The 20,030-nt window shown below is 46.0% G+C and overlaps 1 protein-coding gene and 1 pseudogene across 6 annotated transcripts in view; one reads left to right on the forward strand and one right to left on the reverse strand.

Annotated features, from left to right (window-relative positions):
- The window catches only part of LOC309652864 (protein WWC3-like), a 129,993-nt gene that overhangs the window by 60,322 nt on the left and 49,641 nt on the right, over positions 1–20,030 (forward strand). For all 5 annotated transcript variants that reach the window (XM_082446947.1, XM_082446946.1, XM_082446948.1 and 2 more), the window contains 3 exons: positions 12,366–12,495; positions 15,555–15,701; positions 19,339–19,412. In XM_082446947.1, coding sequence (XP_082303073.1) covers positions 12,366–12,495; positions 15,555–15,701; positions 19,339–19,412 — 351 coding nt within the window. The remainder of the gene's footprint in view (positions 1–12,365; positions 12,496–15,554; positions 15,702–19,338; positions 19,413–20,030) is intronic.
- On the reverse strand, positions 29–6,646 carry LOC309652704 (V-type proton ATPase subunit G 1 pseudogene; annotated as a pseudogene). Its single transcript has 2 exons — positions 6,401–6,646; positions 29–2,748 (listed from the first exon to the last, which is right to left on the reverse strand). The product of its transcript is annotated as a V-type proton ATPase subunit G 1 pseudogene (transcript).

Raw genomic sequence — 20,030 nt, forward strand, 5'->3', positions numbered from 1 at the left:
GCAGACATTTACTTCTCACAAAATGGTGACATTGGTGGTCTGAAAGAATTAATTTTCCTAAGGAAGGGCATTGTATGCTTGTTGGTCCAAAGTATCTTCCCTTTTGATTCAGAGCCTGGTTTCACTTGCTGAACTTGGGCTTGTGCTTCATACCTTCTGTGTTGACGCTTCTCATGTGTCAGTGGGGACTGTCGTAGCTCGGTTGCTCTGACAAAATACTGTAGACTGAGTGACTTAAAGAGCAGACATTTACTTCTCACAGTTCTGGAGGCTGGAAGTCCAAGGTCACGGCGCTGGCAAATTCATTTTCAGATGACTGCCTTTTTGCTGTGTCTTGACATGGTGCTGTTTTTGGGTGCGGGGCTCTGGTCTCTGGTGTCTCTTCTGTTTCTTTAAGGACACTAATCCCTTCATGAGGCCCCACCCTCATGACCTCGTCTAAATCTAATCACCCCCAAAGGCCCCATTTCCAAATACCATCCTATTGGGGGTTAGGGCTCACCATATGAAGTTTGGGGGACATGAACATTCAGTCCATAGCAGTGATCATTGGGCTAAATTGTCCGAGGGCAGCACCAGTGCCTGCTACATAGTCAGCCTTCAGCAAATGGCAGGAATCCGAGTGGCTACGATTTCTTGGTAAATGTGGGCAGCGTGCCACTCTCTCGCATCCTGTGTGCAGACACAATGACAGTGTGTCAAATGTGATTGCAGTATTACTCTTTATAGGGAGGTAACACAGAGTGTGTTTGACAGAGGTAATGATCCCACCTCATATAAAGGGTAATTAACGGGCACGTCAAACCCTGTTGTTTAACACGAGGTTGAGATTCACTTTGTTAATCACCCAGGATTAGTTTGGTTGACGATTCGTTTGTCCTCTTTTTATTAAGGACATATTATAGACACCAAGGGAGACACAATAGAAAGGTGAGCTGGGTCTTGCCTGGAGGAGCTTGGCTTTTCTGGCCCTGAGACACTGCCATGCCCCCTGCAGGTCCCCCATGCGGCAGGGTTTGGTAAGCTGTCCATGTGCTTAGCATGAGCTGCAGGCTTTTAACCTTACAGTCAGCTTTTTGCCTTCTCTACCACTACCTGTAGCAGCATGTGTGTGTGCGCATGCGCACGCATTCTCTGGTGATTTGGATCTACAATGGGAGTTCCTTTAATTATCCCTAGTCAGTACAGCTTTTTTTTTTCTTTTTTTTTTTGCATGACAGAGAGTCTTTACTTTTAAATGATTTTCAGTACACCAAGTAGTAACATGTAACAAGTTCTTGAATTCCATCATCTAGTAATCTTTTAAATTTATTTTTTATTGAAGTATAATTGATTTACAATGTTGTGTTAATGACTGCTGTGCAGCAAAGTGACTCAGTTATACACATATATACATTCTTTTTCATATTCTTTTCCATTATGGTTTATCACAGGATATTGAATATAGTTCCCTGTGCTATATAGTAGGGCTATCATCTAGTAATTTTGATTAAGAGAAACTAAAAGCAGCCCAATGATACTAGTATCCATTATTCTAACTCTTAGCCGGAAAGGACTGTTTTAAGGCTGGCTGCTGCGTTACATAGGTTACAAATAACTATTTACTACTTTTTCATAGATAAAGCCCCTGACCTTCAAGAAAGATTTAGGGGAAAAAAATTCATCTCTTTCTTTCTTAAGAAAATTTTTTTTTAACTACATCTAAGAAAGAAAAAGTCAGTATTGATATATATGCTGCTTGAGCGAAAAGGCATAGGAAAGAAGACAATGTATACCCATTAAATTTCCAAGAAATATGAGGTAACAAGATAAAATCTTGGGACTTCCCTGGTGGTGCACTGGTTAAGAATCCACCTGCCAATGCAGGGGACACGGGTTCGAACCCTGGTCCGGGAAGATCCCACACGCCGTGGAGCAACTAAGCCCATGCGCCACAACTACTGAGCCTGTGCTCTAGAGCCCACGAGCCACAACTACTGAAGCCTGTGCGCCTAGAGCCCGTGCTCCGCAACAAGAGAAGCCACCGCAATGAGAAGCCCGCGCACGGCGATGAAGAGTAGCCCCCGCTCGCCACAACTAGAGAAAGCCCGCGCACAACAATGAAGACCCAACACAGCCAAAAATAAATACATAAATAAATAAATTTTTAAAAAAAGATAAAAATCTTTGGATAAGCTCTAAGTTTGTACAAAGAAGCTAGATTTGCTGTTCTGCAAAAAGTGAAGGGACCTACTATATAACATACAGAAATAATTTAACGACTTTTCGCAAGACTCTAACTCAAGCCTTGCTAAAGCTTCATATTCCATGAAGGGATCGAAAATGCCAATCCATGCAACAACAGGCGGGTTTTTTTCTTCCTTTATCCGTTTTTGTGGTAGTTTTTGTGGATTTCTGGCTGGATGTCGCAGACAAAGGCCAAGAGGTTATCCAGGACTTCATCCCTGTTCTGCCGGAAGTAGGTCTGGAGGATGGTCATCTTCTCCTGGGGGTCCTCCCCTTCAGTGCTGCAACTGCCATGGGATCCCAGAGCCGCGGCCTCCTTGGCCTTGAACTCCTTCTCCCTCTGCAGGCGGTACCGTTCAGTTTCAGCCGGGCTGCTGCTCTGGCCTGCTTCAGCCTCCAGTTCTTTTGCTTGTGGTCCTCGGCCACCTCCTTGGCGGCCCGCTTCTCAGCCTGGAGCAGCTGCTGGATGCCCTGCGACCGAATGGCCGTGGTGGCGGTGATTCCAAGGCGGCAGAGAGCGGCCTAAATCGGCTCGACCGTCCCCTCGGGTCAGTTGACCCAGCCGCCCAAGCAGTACAGCTTTTTAAAAAAGTTTTGCTTAAACAAATCAAGCTGCATTTTCAGTATCGGCTACTGGTTTTGTTGCTCATTTTGTCCATCTGCTGTGGTGCTTCCCGGCGCAGCAATACCTGTTCTGTGATTTTACGCCATACAGCCCTGCCCGCCTCCAGATGCTGCCATGCCTGCTGGGTGCTTCTCTGTGCACTGTGGCCGTGCCCTCCTGTGTCACTTCTGCTAAAGGGCTGGATCAGAAATAAGCAGAAGCAAATCATTTAATTTGGCAGGCCTTCACAAGTTGCTTGGACTGTCCAGTTGAATTGCAGGTTGATTTCCTTCCTTCATTTGGCCACACCGTAGCTTTCTCTCTTCATCAGGGTGAATCAAGACTTCCCAGCGTCTCTAGATAATACTGACTTTTCATGCTGGGCCTCATGCAGTTAATTTAACTCCCACTCGCTGAAGCTCTGGTGCAGATGATCGGGTTTCAGGGCGGTTCAGGAACACTGAGGTCACGCGGGATCCCCGAGCCTCAGAGGGGATCCCCGGCCGGCACGTTTCCCCACTGGCTCTGGCTTCTGTAGCAGGATTGCTGGGCCCGGTGCCTTTTCCTCTGCTTGGCCTCCAACACACTGGCCACCTCCATTTCTTTATGTGAAGACAATGGTTATATTGCAATGTCAGCTTAAGACTGAACACTCTCAGAAATCAGAGATGTCAGGGCTCAGGTGACAGAGAAAACCCCTTCTTCCCCTTAGCATTGCTAGGAAGTAAATTCATCTCTTGTAGTCAAGGTCATTTTAAGACTAGGAAAAGGCGGCCTCAGTTTCTCCAGGTTTATTGGACGGGAAGCAGAAGCCGGTCTGGGAAGAGTTATAGCTTTACACCTGCAGCCGGAGCGGAGTATGAGTTGAGCACTTGCAGAGAGAAGGGCCAGTGCTGTTTGATCTTCTTTCTGCTTTCCATAGCAAGAATCCTTAGTGATGGTAAACATGCCCCCTGCCAAGGGGACGGTCCTCACTCCCTGCTGGATACCCACCCTCCCCAGTGGAGGCTGAGGGGTGGCCTGAGGGAAAGTTCTGGACCTGGCCTTGGTCCTGGGCGACCCAGCGCAGCTTTCCAGATGGAGCTGCCTCGAGAGGCAGCTTCTAGTTGGTTGCTGTGTTGTCACTGCAAATGGTCGGTCACTCTGTGCTGTGACACGAGCTCACGGGAAGGAGAGGAAACAAGGGTGCTTGTGCCGTGCTTAAAATACTTTGCCAGTGAAAAGTAGACTGATACCTTCCTCTGAGTTACACAGGCCATGTGTGAGATGAAAACAGCCTCTTTATTTATCTGGCATTGCAGATTGGCTCTTGTGTTTGGATCAAATCATGCAGACAGGTATTATTTATTGAGAAATTTGGAAAACCTCTGGTAAGCATCGATAATGTGATTACCCCACCCCTACTGTAAAATCCTAACTCTGAGCACAGATAATACGTGAGCTGTTACATGTAAATGGGCTTCTCAGATATTATTGCCAACATCGATTTAAGGCAGAGACCCTAGATTTTCCTCCAGAAAATTTTCTGCTGTTCTTGCTTCCCAGAATATCCCATGTATTTTTTTCCAGAGCACCTCACCGAGAGTTTGGCTACTTATAACATTTTAAACTCGACTTGTTTATCTTGGTGAACTTTCCTGGCTAGCAAGGAAATCCATCATTACGCTTGGGTCCAAGTGAGGAAAAAAGGACCTTTTGTATTTTTTTTTAAGTCTATGTATGTTGTTAATTTTTGTAGATGGGAGCTGGCCGTGAACACATTCTCTGGGTTAATGATAGAATGCATGTGTGTGTGTATAATGTATATAAACTTTTAATGATGGAAAATGTCAAATATACACAAAAGTAGAGAGAATGGTATAAGGGAACCTTTCTGTACCCCTCACCCTGCTTCAACAACTAACCACACAATGGCCGGTCTTGTTTTGTCTGTCACACGGCCTCATCGCCCAAGCTCTTACCGCATTATTGAAGCAAATCCCAGAGTCATATTTCATCCATAAATGTCTCTCCTAAAGTAACGGACTCCTTTTGGAAACATAGCTATAATACCTGTGCCGCTTAGTAGTAATCTCTTAATGCTGTCCTTTGTCCAGCAAGTGTTCCCATCTCCCTGCTTTGTTTGGGTCCCGGTTCCGACAAGGTCCCCACCGTACGTTTGATTAGTGTGTCTCTTAATCTCTACCCTCCTCTCCTTTTTTCTTTTTTCCTTCCTTTCTTCCTGCTGACATCTTATTTGTTGAAGAAGCTACTTTGCTTGTCCCAGAGAATTGCCCTGATACTGGATTTTGCTGCGTGAACGTGCGCAACGTCATTTAACACGTCCCCTGCTATTTATGTAAACGGGTGTCATTAATCCGAGAGGCTTGATCTGACTCAAGTTCAGTTTCATTTTCTTTTCCCTTTGGTCAGGAGGTGCACACTCTCTGGTTGTGTCTTTTTTTGTGTGGTGTGAAGATCATCAGTGGGGTCTGGCATTGTCAGCCTGACAACATCCATTTATAATGTTTCCCGTCAGCTTTTCACCTAATGCTGTGCACGTGTAGACACAAGAGGTTTCAGGATAAGTTCTCGAAGGTGGGTTTGCTGGGTCACAGGGTAAAGGCATTGGTCGTGTTCTTAGATATTGCCGAGTTCTCCTCGGGAGGGTGGCACCATTTTGCATTCCCACCACTAGTAGATGCGTGTTCCTGTTCCAACCGCGTGGCCAGCAGAATGCGTTGTCACTCACGCTTTTGCATTTCTACCAGTCTTATGGGTGAGAGATAGTGTGTCTCAGTGTCGTTGTAATTTGCATTTCTCTTGAAGCCCTTTATAAACGTCCTCAGAAAACAGGAGCAACGTTTACAAGTCATGAAAGTCTTCAGAAAAATCAAACTTTTCCAGTGAGAGAGCTACTGGGTATCGCGGCCCCAAGGTTTCTGAAGCTTGTTTTGAAAAATTATCTTCATGTAACTCATGGCTAGCACCCAGGGCGAGGGGGGAGGAGCTAGAATGAGAATGTCCGCAGCTTCCCAAATGGGTGATGCCCAAGGACGTGCTGGATGCGCCAGTGGGTGGGGGAGAGCTCCCTCTTTAGTGACGCTAGACCTCCTGGGCGTCTGGAATGTTCCTCCTGTTCGACTGTGAGGTGTCCTGCAACCGGGAAGCTCGTTGAACATCACTTCACCCTGAGTTGCCCACGCTTATGTGCCCCTGGGGCTTCTTCCCGCCGTGCCAGCTGTAACGTCCCCGAGTGCTGACGTGGTGGCTCCTCGTCCTCACAGCAGCCGTGGGGGATCTTGTAAAGTGTCTCCGCTGCGTGGCCCCTGGTGGCTCTCTCACTTAGAGTATGATCCAGACTGCAGATGAGTCGGCCCCCGTCCTCACCTCGTTCCCCCAGTCTCCCCCTCACTCACCTGCGTCACCCCGCGCTGGAACTCGCAGCTCCTTGTGCCTGAACTCTCTCCCCAAGTCTCTCGTGCCTGTCCCCTCCCTTCCATAGTTCTCTGGACGAATGACATCTCGCCAAGGTCCCTGCTCACCACTGTATCTAAAAAGCAGCCCTCTCCCCACCCTCTATCCCCGCACCTGGCTTCGTTTTCCTTGAACCACCAGTTGCTGCCTGACCCGGTGGTTTCTTTGTTGTCGTCTTGTGTCCTCGCCTAGTGTCACGCTGTGCGAGGATGCGGACTTGGCCTGGTTCTCTACTCGGTCCTCGGGGTGCAGCCAGCTCCGGGTGCAGGGCAGGGCTTGGCGGGGTGAGGGGACCAGCCCGGGGGCCGTGCGGCACTGCTCCTGGGACACCGGGACCCCCTGGGCCAGGGCTGCGAGCATCGGGGAGGTCACTGCATCGGCCCAGGCGCCTTCTTATTAACTGCCCTCTAGCGTTTCCTTCTCTGCTTCTTACTGTGTTACATTGTGTTTTAAGAAATCCTATTTCTATCACTGCTGCTCAGATCACAGAAAGGGGTGCTCGTTAAACGTGCCAGTACCCGCTTTCCGTGAGGTGTGTTCTTAGCCCCTGGCTCAGCCTCTTTGCTTTGAGCCTTTTAATTGCTTGAGGACATTCTCCCGCTTTGGGATGCTGTGATGAAGTTAAGCCCGTGCGTCTCCTGCAGTAAGAGAGAGTGACTGCACGCTGCGGAGCGTCCGATACCCCACGAGGCAGCATCAGATCTCGGAATTAGCATTTTCTGTCCGAGGGGATTTAGTGGTTTCAGAAGAGAACGGGATTGTTCACAGTTAGCGCAGGCTTAGACCAGCAGTATCCCATTACCGTGGCACAGAAGCTACAGCCCGTGCTAAAAGGCCAGCGCTCCTCACATAACAGTAAAACATACAGAAATGGGGGCGGAAACAAAAAGAGCGTTGTTCCCGTCATGGGACGGGTCTGGCGTTCCACGCAGGACCGGCTGCTGATAGAAAGCTGCCGGAAGCTTTGTGAGGTTCGTCCAAGGCCCCCTGCCAGGGCTGGTGATGTAAAAGGTAGAGTTGTAACAACACTTCTCATTCTTGGGGGTTGTAATGTGTGGTATTAACATGGAATATCTTTCGAGGCCTGGCAGCCCTTTTCTTCAAGATGTGGGTTTAAGAATCCATTTGGTTTTACTTTTGTCAGACCAGTTCTCTTGACATCTTTTTTTTTTTAAATTAATTTATTTTATTTATATTTATTTTTGGCTGTGTTGGGTCTTCGTTGCTGCGTGTGGTCTTTCTCTAGTTGCGGCGAGCGGGGGCTACTCTTGGTTGCGGTGCGTGGGCTTCTCATTGCAGTGGCTTCTCTTGTTGCGGAGCATGGCCTCTAGGCATGCGGGCTCAGTAGTCGTGGCTCACGGGCTCTAGAGCACAGGCTCAGTAGTTGTGGCGCACGGGCTCTAGAGCACAGGCTCAGTTGTTGTGGCGCACGGGCTTAGTTGCTCCACGGCATGTGGGATCTTCCCGGGCCAGGGCTTGAACCCGTGTCCCCTGCATTGCCAGGTGGATACTTAATCACTGTGCCACCAGGGAAGCCCTTCTCTTGACATCTTAAGTTGAACAACAATTATGGACACTTAAGGGCAGTGGGAGGGGGAGGTTGATGAGAATCATCTTGAAGATGCCTTCTTAGCGGTGTGCGGTCAGCATTTGAAGCTGTGCCTTCTTTTCTCTCTAACCGTTTCTTTCAAAGGCAGCCAGTAAAGAGCACCAGTTTACTTTGGGACAACATCTGACTGGCTCTGTGGGTGGCCCTCAGATCTGACACAGTGTGAGTTTGGAGGCCTTGACCCTGAATGTACTGCTAGCCCGGCAACAGAAGCGGATAAGTGTGGTGTGAGGGGCCTCAGTGTGAAGCTCACTGTGCCTCTTACTGGCTGTGTGACCTTGAGCAAGTCACTTAACCTTCCTGAAGCTGCTGCAAAATGTTGAGGGGTGAAAAGTAAAGGCTGTGTGGTCTGTGTCCTGGGGTTTTTTTTTACACTGGGTCTTAGTCCATTCAGGCTGCTATAACAAAGTGCCATAGACCGGCTGGCTTATAAACAACAGAAATTCATTTCTCATAGTTCTGGAGACTGGAAGTCCAAGATCAGGGTGCCAGCATGGTCAGGTTCTGTGTCTGGTGAGAGCCAGCTTCCCAGTTCACGAATGGCCATCTTCTCGCCGTGTCTTCACATGGCGGAAGGGGCAGGGGAGCTCCCTGGGGCCTCTTTCATAAGGGCACTGATCCCATTCATGAGGGCTTCTCCCTCATGACCTGATCACCTCCCAAGAGCCCTGCCTCCTGATCCCGTCACCCTGGGCATTAGGATTCCAGCACGTGGGTGCTGGGGGGACAGAAGCATGCACATCACGTCGCACTGCATAATAACTTGTGTTCTTACTAATGCCACCTTTTGTTGAGCCCTTGTCAACTTTCCGTCATCTTACTTGAGATGTATAAGCACTGTTTTGAGCTCTTAATTAAAATTAAAAAAAGGAAAAGCTCTTTGGCAGTCACAGATGTTATGATTTTCTTCATGTAATGGAATATATTGATATTTTAGGAAGTACCAAATCATTGAGTATATCCTCTGAATTTGACCAAAGTTTTAGAGGGAATTTGGAAAAAGGGAGAAAACTCCCAAATAAGTGAATTTCGCAGATGCAGTGGAAGAGGGTTCCTGTCCTTTGAAGTTTTTGTTACATGATAAAGCATATGGACCCTATCTTGGCCACTCTGAGCAGGAGTGCACCCAGGGGGTAGCAAGGGCCATCGCTGCACCTGGTGATCCAATTCGGACTTGACAACTGGGAGATGTAGGTTTGAATCTTGGCTCTGCCAGATCTTAGCTTGTCCTCTTGGGACATTATAAAGTCTGAGAAGATTATGCTCATCTCATAAAACTGTTGAGGGGATTAAATGAGATGACAGACATGAAGCATGCAACAAGACTCTGTCACCTAGTAGTGGGTGCTTGATACACTGAACTATTTTAATATGCTATTTATATAATTATATAATTTAAGCAAATAATATATACTGTATAAAATATGGCTATATAAGGTTATATTTATATAATAATAACTTTTTACATAATTATATATTCTACAATAATACATAACTGTTTTTAAACAATAGTGTTTCAGAGATTCCTAGAACTTTGAGATCATCTTCTCTAATAGCTTTCACACTTTCTAACAGTGGAGTCTTTTCCCCTTTCCTTCCCCTCAAATGACACCTTCTGTGGAAGCAGACTGTCTGAGATGGAGCACAGGGAGGGGCTTGCCGCAGCAGGGGTGAGGGTCCCCGAGCCCTGTGTGGGTTCTCCCTTTACTCCAGCTCACCACGCCAGGACACCCTCGGGGCAGAGTGAAAACAGCTGCTCTCGGTCAATCTTCATTCCTTTTCGAGGTCTCAGAGCCACCTGGGTGGAGCTGAGGTCAGGGCCCAGGTCCGTGGCCTTAACGTTGAACTTTCGCTCTCCGAGGCGCTTTGCAGTGTCTGCCGATGAGCGGCATTACAGGGTTGCTGGTCCCTCTCCCTGACGGGAATCGGGGCCCGTTTTCCTCCAGGTAGCGGCCATTCCCATTGTAGATGCTGGTGCCTTGACAGGCAGCTGGCCCAGTGCCTGGCTTTACTGATGGCTGCACTTAGGCTCTGTAGCTGCTGAAAGCTATAAGGAAGTCACAAGACCTAAGTACGAAGCTGGAGCTGATGTGGTTAGCATCTTACGTTGCGGCCTTAACAGTGGGTGTGTGTCTATACTCTGTGACCATTTGATTAGCACTGATGGTCAAGGAATTGAAAACATTTTGTTCAGCGCGGTAGAGTTTCATTTCTCTACGTGGGTGTCAGTGTCAGGTGACGATCCACTTGCTGTATTTCTCCTTCTGGAGGAGCCAGTAGGCCTGGTTAGCAAAGGCATTGGTCATTAACTGTTACAGAGAAATCACACTTTTTTGGCCTTGGGTTTTTTGTATGGAAATGATGTAACCCTTTTCTACAGACTTCATCAACCGATGTGGGTTGTGGTTTGTGACATTAAATGAGATGTATTGGAAAGCCTTTTATCAGAAGATGGATATAAGGAGATATTATTACATAAATGAGTCTAGATTCTCTCTGCAGGAAAAGCTGGGCCGCTTCCTTAACAGATGCAGTGCTGGGAGATGGATGGCCTTTGTTCCTGCCTTGCATTAGAGACTCCTGGTTCTCCATAGAACAGCCAAAATGGAAAAACACATGGCCAGGCCATGTTGGGATGTAGGGGTGTCACCATTCAATGTGTGGGGTCCCCCAGTGCATCTGTATCCGCTCTCCAAGGAAGAGGACTCGGGACCAGTTTTCATAACTATTTTGTTTGTTGCAGATGGCAATCATAGCAGTGCTGTTGAGCCCTGAAGCCCTATTCCAAAGGGAGGGAATGATTTCCTGCTTGTTCTCTCATTCCAATGGTGCTGATAGCTCAGATCAGCTCTGGTGCTGAGTTTTGCTGTGAGTTGTGACATTTGTGGCCAGGAATTTGTTAATGATAATCAAGTACTGGAGTTGGTGAATTTTTTTTTTTTAATTAATTAATTAATTTATGGCTGTGTTGGGTCTTGGTTCCTGTGCGAGGGCTTTCTCCAGTTGCGGCAAGTGGGGGCCACTCTTCATCACGGTGCACGGGCCTCTTCACTATCGCGGCCTCTCTTGTTGCGGAGCACAGGCTGCAGACGCGCAGGCTCAGTAATTGTGGCTCACGGGCCCAGCTGCTCCGCGGCACGTGGGATCTTCCCAGACCAGGGCTCGAACCCGTGTTCCCTGCATTGGCAGGCAGACTCTCAACCACTGCGCCACCAGGGAAGCCCTGGAGTTGGTGAATTTTTAACTTTTTCTCCCATGAGTAAGTAGACTGAGCATTATCCTGATAATAATAATCAGCACAGACATTATATGCCAGGTCTCTGCCAAGTAAGCCCTTTTCTTACATTTCTCATTAAATGGGAGGGACATTTTTAGTGTCTTCATTTGAGGCATGAGGAAACTGAGGTTTAAAGAGGTGACGTGTCTTGCCCAGGGTCCCACTGTAGAGCTGGAGTGTCACTTGTACTCACCAGCATGCCAGGATGCTCTTGTGAGTGGAACATAAAGGAGTTTGGGCTGGCCGTTAAGGATCTGGATTTTCGGGTAACGTGGGGGAAGCAGTTTAGAACTAGAATCTGTGTCATGGTGGATCTGGAACCTGAAATGCAAGCTGGTGACTTTCCAGAGAAGGAGTTCATTCTGTTTCTGGACCAAAGTCTCTTCTTCAGCCCCGAGGGCTTCCAAGGCTTAGGACTTAGGTATGGACGATGTGACCAAGGACGAGCTACAGGAGGCTGCCTGCTCTTTGCAGGCCAGAGCCAAGCCTAGTCTCGGTCAGCGCTCTGCTTCCACCACCCAGAACCAGGCCGTGTGCGCCCAGGGGTGGGCTGGCTGGAAGGAAGGATGGATGGAAGGAAGTTAGCTTGAATGGGAAGCATGAAGGAAGGATGAATGGATGTTTGAATAGAAGGGGAGTAGTAGATTGAGAGAGTGATAAATTAGAACCAGAATAAAAGAAAGAAAGACAGAGGAGCCATAAGAGTTTCCAGCTTTTGTACAGGGTGTCCCTGTTGAAAGTTCACTACTTTTTGCTGTTTCCCATATATTCTTCTTGTACACAGATTTCATTTGTATGTTTATTTGATAGACATTTTTGACCACTAAGCCAGATGCTGGGGATAAACGAATAAGACATGATCCTGCTGTCAGAGAGGGAAGTTTAAAATTTCAGGAAATTTTTAGGCCAGTGAACTCGTTGCCTAAGCATTAGTAGAGGACACGGGAACCCTGCCTGGAACGTGCTCACCTGCAGAGGATATGCTCGTGGCGCAAAGGGAGCCATCCACCACCAGTCTCATCTGGTGTTCACCACAGACAAGGAAGGTCTTATGGGATCTTTATTTTTCTTTGTCAAAACATTGTTTTTAACTGCTTCCCACCTTTCTATGAAGCTTTTAAGTTTTAGGTTGTTATTGTTTAATAGAATGTTGTAATCTCGCATAGAATGACTCATATTTCTTTTCGAACCAGGATTGATCGTAAGATGTCAAGTGCTCACACCAACTACAAACTGGATGAGGCGCAGGCTATAATGAGCGAGCTCAGGACCATCAAGAAAGCCATTTGTACAGGCGAGAAGGAGAGGCGGGACCTGATGCAAGTAAGAGGCCCAGGTGCCCTTCAGAGCCCACGTCTGTCTGTCTGCCCACCTGCTTGTCTCTTAACTTTATTTAAAAATTTAAAAATATATATATATGTATATATTTACTATATATATTATATATTTATTATATAATCATACATATTTTAAAGACATACATGTATGTATAATATATATGTATATATGATATCTTCTGTATATGTGTGTATACATATTTATAAATATTTTAAAATATGCGTATTAGTTTCCTAGGGCTGCCATGACAAAGAACCACAAACCAGGTGGCTTAGAACAACAGAAGTTTATTCTCTCCGAGTCTGGAGGACAGAAGTCTGATAGCAAGGTGCGGCAGGGCCGCGCTCTGTCTGAAGGCTCTAGGGGAAGCTCCGTCCTTGCCTCTTCCAGCTCCTGGGGGCTGCTGGCAGTCCTTGGTGTTCCTCGGCTTGTAGACGTATCACTCCAGTCTCTGCCTTTGTCATCACATGGTTTCCCCTGTGTCTCTGTGTATGAATTTTTTTCTTCTTATAAGGACACCGATCATTGGATTAGAACCTGCTGTAATCCAGCATGACCTCATGTTAACTTGATTCCTTCTGCAGGCCTTCCTTCCAAATAAGCACACATTCCAGGTTCTGGGGGTTAGGACTTCAACATATCTTGTTGGAGGACACAGTTCAGGCCACAACAATGGGTGATACATTTGTATTGTTAAATAATCGAAATAATTCAGCGTCTGTTGTAAGAGTCTTGCTGTCACCCCGTTCTCTCACCTCCTGTAGCTGCTTTTATTAGCTTCTTGTACACCCTTCCAGTGTTTATACAGACATTTGAAAGTGTGAACACGTGGCCAGCTGCCCTCGCAGAAAGCCGGGCCTGTGCCTGCTGCCCCGCGGTAGCTTCCGCACCTAACTCTTAGGCCCTGTACCTTTTCCCGTCTCTGCACTCAGAGTTCCCTCCTTCCTGGATATGGCTGCACAGTATTCCACCATGAGGACAGACTTTTTTTCATTGTAGCTTTATATTGCTTTATTTTTTTGCCCCTTGAACTCCTGTAGTTTCTGTTATTTTTAGAAAAAGCTGAGTTTTTGCAGAGACCCGTGCCGGGCTCCTATGCCGGGCTCCTGCTCCGTGCCGGAATGCATCTGATGCTCTCTGTTGTGGCTTCTCTTTTCGGCTCAGCACACCGAGTGAGCACCTGGTGCTGGGAGGCATTTGTCTCGATTCTGTAGCACGTAAGACACAGAAGGACATGGGAGCAAAGCTCAGACTCGTAGGCCGAGTGCAGCAGGCGCGCACATGACTGCCTTGCCCGGCGGTGCTTCCTGACGTCACGGGCGTGAGGCTGGACTGTCCCTAGGCTGCTCGTTCAATTGCAGAGTACCAGACCCTACCCCAGGTCTCCTGGATTAGACTGTCTGGGGTTGGGACCCAGAAATCTGTATTTTCAGATGCCCTGTATCTCCAGGTCATGAGAGGTCAATGGTCAATTGTTAGATTTTCTCCGAGGCCTGGTAGCAAGGAGAACAGCTGCCGTCTGCCGAGGCCTCTGTGTGCCGCGCTGGGCGAGGCGCTCTGCGGACATCACCCATGTGATCCAAGCCCAAACCCTGGCGTGAACCAGGTGGTACTTCACCCCAGGGACATGGAGGCCTCGCCCGGGACGTGGAGCTGGTGTCCCTGCCCCGTTCTTTCTGAGAGTGCAGAGCTGGCCAAGCCACCCCGTTGCCTCGAGTGGGTTCCCCACCACGGAGGCTGGCGATAGAATTTCTGGAAGAAGCTTCAGACCCCAGCATCTTCTCTGAGACGCTCCAGGGAGACGCACAGGCAACGTCTTCATCTAGTAAAATCAAATAAGTTGTTTCATCTTTCTTGACTGTAGCAATCTTGGCCCATTCCAAGACGCCTTTGTCTAGATCCAGAGGCAGCTACCTGGGGTACACTGCACGTGGGCGTCTAGCGTCTGCAGGAATATCTGCTGAACGTGAATGCATTCCCAAGTCTTTTATTTAAAAAAATTTTTTTTCATGTTTTCCTGTTTTTTTTAAGATTTCTTTTTATGGGGGTATAGTTGCTTTTCACAGGTCTTTTAAAAATCTTAGAATATCTGATTTCTCTTGTAACTTTCACCCAAAAGGGTTCCCTGTACCAGAATTTATGCTTACTCTAATTTTTGGCAAACTGACATCCATATAAGATGACTTTTGACCCTGTAGCATTACGACTGAAAAGCCAGGTTATAAGAATATGTAAATATCGTCTGGGAGCTGTTTTCACATTCTGTGTGGTACTAAAGATCTCAAGGCGGCATTCATCTCTGTTGGACTTATTTATTGATAGACTATTTTGGATGGAAATACTTTCCCCCCTCCCCTTTGCTCTATTGAGGTACACTTGACAACTAAAATTGTATAAATTTAAGGTGTACGTGATGGTTTGATATACACATCTATTGTGAAATGATTGCCACAATAAAATTAGTTAACACATCCATCACGTCACACGGTTACCTTTCCTTTTACATGGTGAGGACTTGTAAGATCTACTCTCTTAGCAACTTGCAAATATGCGCTACAGTATTGCTAACTATACTCACCATGCTGCGGACATGAGGTTCACGAGATCCGGGGACTTATTCCCCTTACAGCTGGGACTTGGTACCCTTTGACCAGCGTCTCCCCATTTCCCCCAGCCCTCCAGCCCCTGGCAACTGCCTTTCTACTCTCTATTTTGAATTTGGCTTTTTTGGAGGGAATGCTTATTTTTTCTTTAGGAAACACAAAGGTTTAAAAAACAGTAAAAATGGTACCACAGTTGTTCTCTATATTATTCACATGCTGCCAGGAGGACTCAGTTGCCGTCTGATTTAAATTACTACGAGTTTCATGAAAGGTGCATGTGCTGATCGACATTTCTTTTTGAATCTCATGAGAATGGAGTTGGGGCCGGCCCGCTCTCCAGTGATGAAGCTGCCGACCTGGAACAGGAAGAAAATGACCGCTGTGAAAGGGAAGAGAAGCGTCGCCATCGCTGCTCAAGTCTCTTGTTTCATTCTGTTCCAGAGCCTGGCCAAGCTGACCGATGGCTTCAGGAATAGCTGTTCTCTTACCGACCCTCTGCAAGAGTTCCCTCCCAGTGCAGGCGCGCTGGGCGAGTCTTTGCCTCACCAGTTCTGCGATGCTGGGTCTCAGACCGAGGTCATCGGCGAGGTACGCTCATTGGGCAAGGGGAGGAACCGAGTGTGCCCAGAGAGAAAAGGACTGCTTTCGTGTGGCCGTCACCCATTTCTTTAAATTTTCCACTTTCCCTTCAAAAATGTTTTGGCTTTTGTGCCATTAAGTTTGAAGAAAGAATATTGTTTTTCACATCCAGCCATCTTGAAGGTTCAGGGGCCTGGGAGGCAATTGAATGGCTTGTTACCTCTATCCTTGTGATTCGGATTCTTAAAAAAGGCAGAATCCTTTTGAGAGTTGAGTCTAGATGTTTCTTGGCAGACATATGACTTTTTAGAGCATGGATCAGCTAACTTTTTCTGCCAAGGTCCAGATAATAAGTGTTTTAGGCTTTGCTGGCCATGCAGTCTCTGCCATAGCTACTCAGCTGTGTTGTCATAGTGCAGAAGCAGCCGTTGGCCATATGTGAACGGGTGGGTGGGGCTTGTTCCAGTAAAATTCCAATAAAACTTTATTTACAGAAAGAGGTGGTGGGCCGGATTTGGCCTTCGGGCCATAGTTTGCTGAGCTTTGGCTTAGACCAGTGATTTTCAGAGGCTTTGTGGCTATGTCACTCTTGGGTTATACTTTGATGCTATTTCTTATTCTTCTAAGAGAATGTCAGGAAATTGAATTGAATTGAAATTAATTTTGTTTGGGACTTGGAAGAATTTCATAATGCCCCTTTTGATAATTAATAAAGCCTGGAGTTAGCCACAAAAACAAAATTGGCAACCATCATTTGAAGCAGGGTGGTGACTACTTAAAGACACTACTGTTGTAATGTCATTGAGTGAAGTTTTACATTTATTTGTTACAAATGGAAAAACAGTTTGGATGGCTTCTTTTTCTTAGGGCTTACTAAATAAAGATGAAATATCAATGGAATGCAGAATGCCTTCCTAAAATTAAATAAATAAAAAGAAACAAAAAGAAAGGAAAACCATTGACTAAAAAACTCTGGATTTTAAATAATTAGCTGATATTTTAAAATGTCGACAAATAGTGCCTCTTTGAGGGGAGTATAATATAGGAAATAATGCCTCTGTGTCTTGGATGTCCTGAACTGCCCTGTTTGCTGTGTTCCCTTCATTGTTCTCAAAAGTACACTGGGACATTTTTTGACTAGGTATCTTTGGTTTAAAACAGAGAAGAATCTGTAAGTCAAAAATGTCTGGCAGTTTTGCCTAAAGATTTTGGCATGAGAGAAGGAAAGAAGTATGATACTTATTGAATTCCATGAATAATTCATTGCTGCTCAACATAAGGTTAGAATTAGAATTTTTAGAGACTCTTAACTAGTTTGAGAGCAACAGGTAAGATCGAAGGTTCTGTAATGATTTAGGTAAGACTTTCTAAAAATGTCAGGTGGGAAGTGGCTGGTTATACAGCTATAATAACTTCAGCAGTAAATTATCATTGTTTATGAGTTTACTGGGACTGGCCCTGGCAGCTTCATGGCTGTTACCTCAACTTAAGTAGTGGTTTCCATCTTCTTTTGACTGATGAGGGGGTCAAGGTGCCAGGTTACCTAAGGTCATGTAGCCAGGAAGAGGCAGGTCTGGGTTTGAATCAATGTCTCTGATCCCTAAACCTCTGTGTTTTCTACTACATCATGTTATAGAAAAATATATCAAAAGGGTATAACTGCATTAGTTAGCTATTGCTGCATAACAAAACATCCCCAACCTAGCATTTTAAAACAGCACACTTTTATTATCTCACATTTATACTGTGGATCAGGAAACTGGGCTGTGTCCTCTGCTTCAGGGGCTCTCAAGTAACTGCAGTCAAGGTGTCAGCCAGGGTTGCAGCCTCATCGGAAGGCTTGACTGGGAAGGGTCCACTTGCAGGCTTACATGATTGTTGGCAGGATTCAGTTTCTCACAGGTTGTTGGACTGAGGGCTTCTGTTCCTTACCATATAGACCTCTCTAGCACGGCAGCTTGCTTTGTCACAGTGTGGAAGCCAAGAGAGTCTCCAGCAGGAAGGAAGTCACAGTCTTTTGTAATCTAATCACAGAGATGACTTCCCATCATCTTTGTTGTATTCTGTTGGTTAGAGTCAAGTCATGGGTCTAGCCCACTCTCAAAGGGAAGGGATTTCACAGGGGATGAATCCCAGGAGGTGAAGGACATTGGGGGCCATCTTAGACGTCTGCCTACCTCACGTAGTTATCACTTTGAGTTAGTTTTGTGGGATGGGCATTGATGGAATCAAACATGCTTTTGGAGCCCACGGCTTTGCAAGCACAGATTTGTAAGCAGTACAAGCCTAACGTTGGAATTTAGCAGTTGGAATACATGTTGTAGGGCTATGTAGGATCCATGAAGCAGGAACCTGTTGGATCTGTTTGGCTGTAGGCTTTTTTTTTTAAGTTAAAATGTCCATTTTATTCTCACAGAAGAGTGCAAAATCAGAGCTTAGAGGTTCATAAATAGCATTGAGAAGAGGTTTAAGAAATGACATTTATTTGTCTTGATGATGAGTCAGCTTTAGGGGTCTCTAATGAACAAGGTGACAAGTAGCTCATTTCCATTGTAGAGAGTTTCTGCAGATGCGGTGCTGCAGCCTAAATGCATTTATATTGAGGACACTGTGGAGAGAGGCCTTGGGTGAGGCTACTGAAATGTGTAAAATCGTGACACATCTCATTGGCGAATGCTTAGTCTCGTATAAGGCATTTCTTCTTGCCATTCAAGGCGATAAAGATATAAGGAAATTCCCCATTGACCTGTCTCAAAACTCGTGTCAGTGAATTCATCGCCACTCATACAAGTAGAATATTTCCAAATATTTGTCAACACGAGGTCATTTAAAAAAATAAAGACTTAGTGGCCGTAAGATATGGCCGAGTAAGGTCAGATCTACAGATGGAGCCGATTTATTGAAACTAGAGTCATATATTTCCAGGAATGAAGGAAGAAGTAATCAAGGTGAGCTGCAGTTACCTCTCATACAGGTCTTGTTTGTTTTGTTTGGGAATTTGTTGGCTTCAGTGTAATTGGTATGAAAATATTTAGGTACAACTAGTGATCGCATCAGAGCTCCTCATTTCAACTCTTGACTCCTCAGGTGAGGCGTCCAGTCCCAGGCTTTTCCGTGCCTTCCTTCCGTCCTTTCACCTTTGATTCTTTGACGGACTGCATAGCAGTCGAAGGAGTCCCGTAGCCAACAGCTCACACAGCTAGTCTGTCTTCTTCAGATCTTGTGACTTTTTAGGAGAACACCATTGTTTTTTGTTTATTGAGGAATGAGAGCATATACTACACTAGGCGGGATGAATTTTTTTGCTTTTGTATCAACTTTGAGGAATTCCCTATTTCTCTTAAAGCTTAATTTGTTGTTGTTGCTTGGAATCGCACATTAGATGAATATACTTCCACTGTTTTTAAAAAAAAAATCCACCAGTGTTGGGACAGCAAAAGTCTTCCCAGCCCCACTCCCAACCTCCACTGACCAGAGGTGGCAGCTGTTATTTGGTGTGTTTCCTTCCAGACCTTTGGAAAATGGAAATTGGGAGGCAAATTAAAATATTCTTCATTGTTGCTGGAAGTTTAAGTGAATTTTCTATTTTGAAAATATGTTTTTAATGTGTCCCCCCCATTTTTTTTCTTTCTTCTGTTCCACAAAGTTCGTCTTTGATGATAAAACAAGGCTTGTGGACCGAGTCAGGCTTAACTGGCAGTATGAGGAAGCCAGAAAGAGGTAAGAAGCTCCTTTTTCAAACCTTGCCTCCTGCTTACTTCCTTTCTCCTGTGGAAAGCGGTTTTGCGGAGTTCCAATGTGTGATTTATCCACTTCTTATCAGAAAGCAGTGTCTGATAGAGTACAGAATTAAGGTTCCTCATTTATGTGTAGCTTCTGAATACGTGTGACAAAATTTCATGTGCATTAAAATGTGAAACTCTCAATATTGCAAACAGTTATGAAGACGGGATTTAATAAAAACAGAGACTTTTCCGGCTCTCCTTATCCTCTCAGGTAGCTCAGAACCCCCTCCCTGCCTTCCGACTGAGCATCAGTCCCTCAGACCAGCTTAAGCAAACCTGGTTTTTGAATATGTGGCTGCTTATTCCATAGGTTAACAGAAAAAGCCACGTATCTTGGGTTAAAAGACAGTTTAGAAAGGATTAGGTCAACGGGTGATAGCGGTACCTAATCTACATCATTTTGATGGAGAGAATTGAAAGTCAGTCGCTTCTGTTGACCTGTGTTGTCCATCACCCGCCTTCTGAAAATCGGGACTTGACCTTGTTTGTGCATTTTCAAAATGTGTCTTTCCCTCCCTCCTGGTCTCATCCGGGATTCATGGGCGGCACTGCC

Source organism: Balaenoptera physalus, assembly GCF_965194825.1.
Source record: "Balaenoptera physalus genome assembly, chromosome: X".
Lineage (NCBI taxonomy): Eukaryota > Metazoa > Chordata > Mammalia > Artiodactyla > Balaenopteridae > Balaenoptera > Balaenoptera physalus.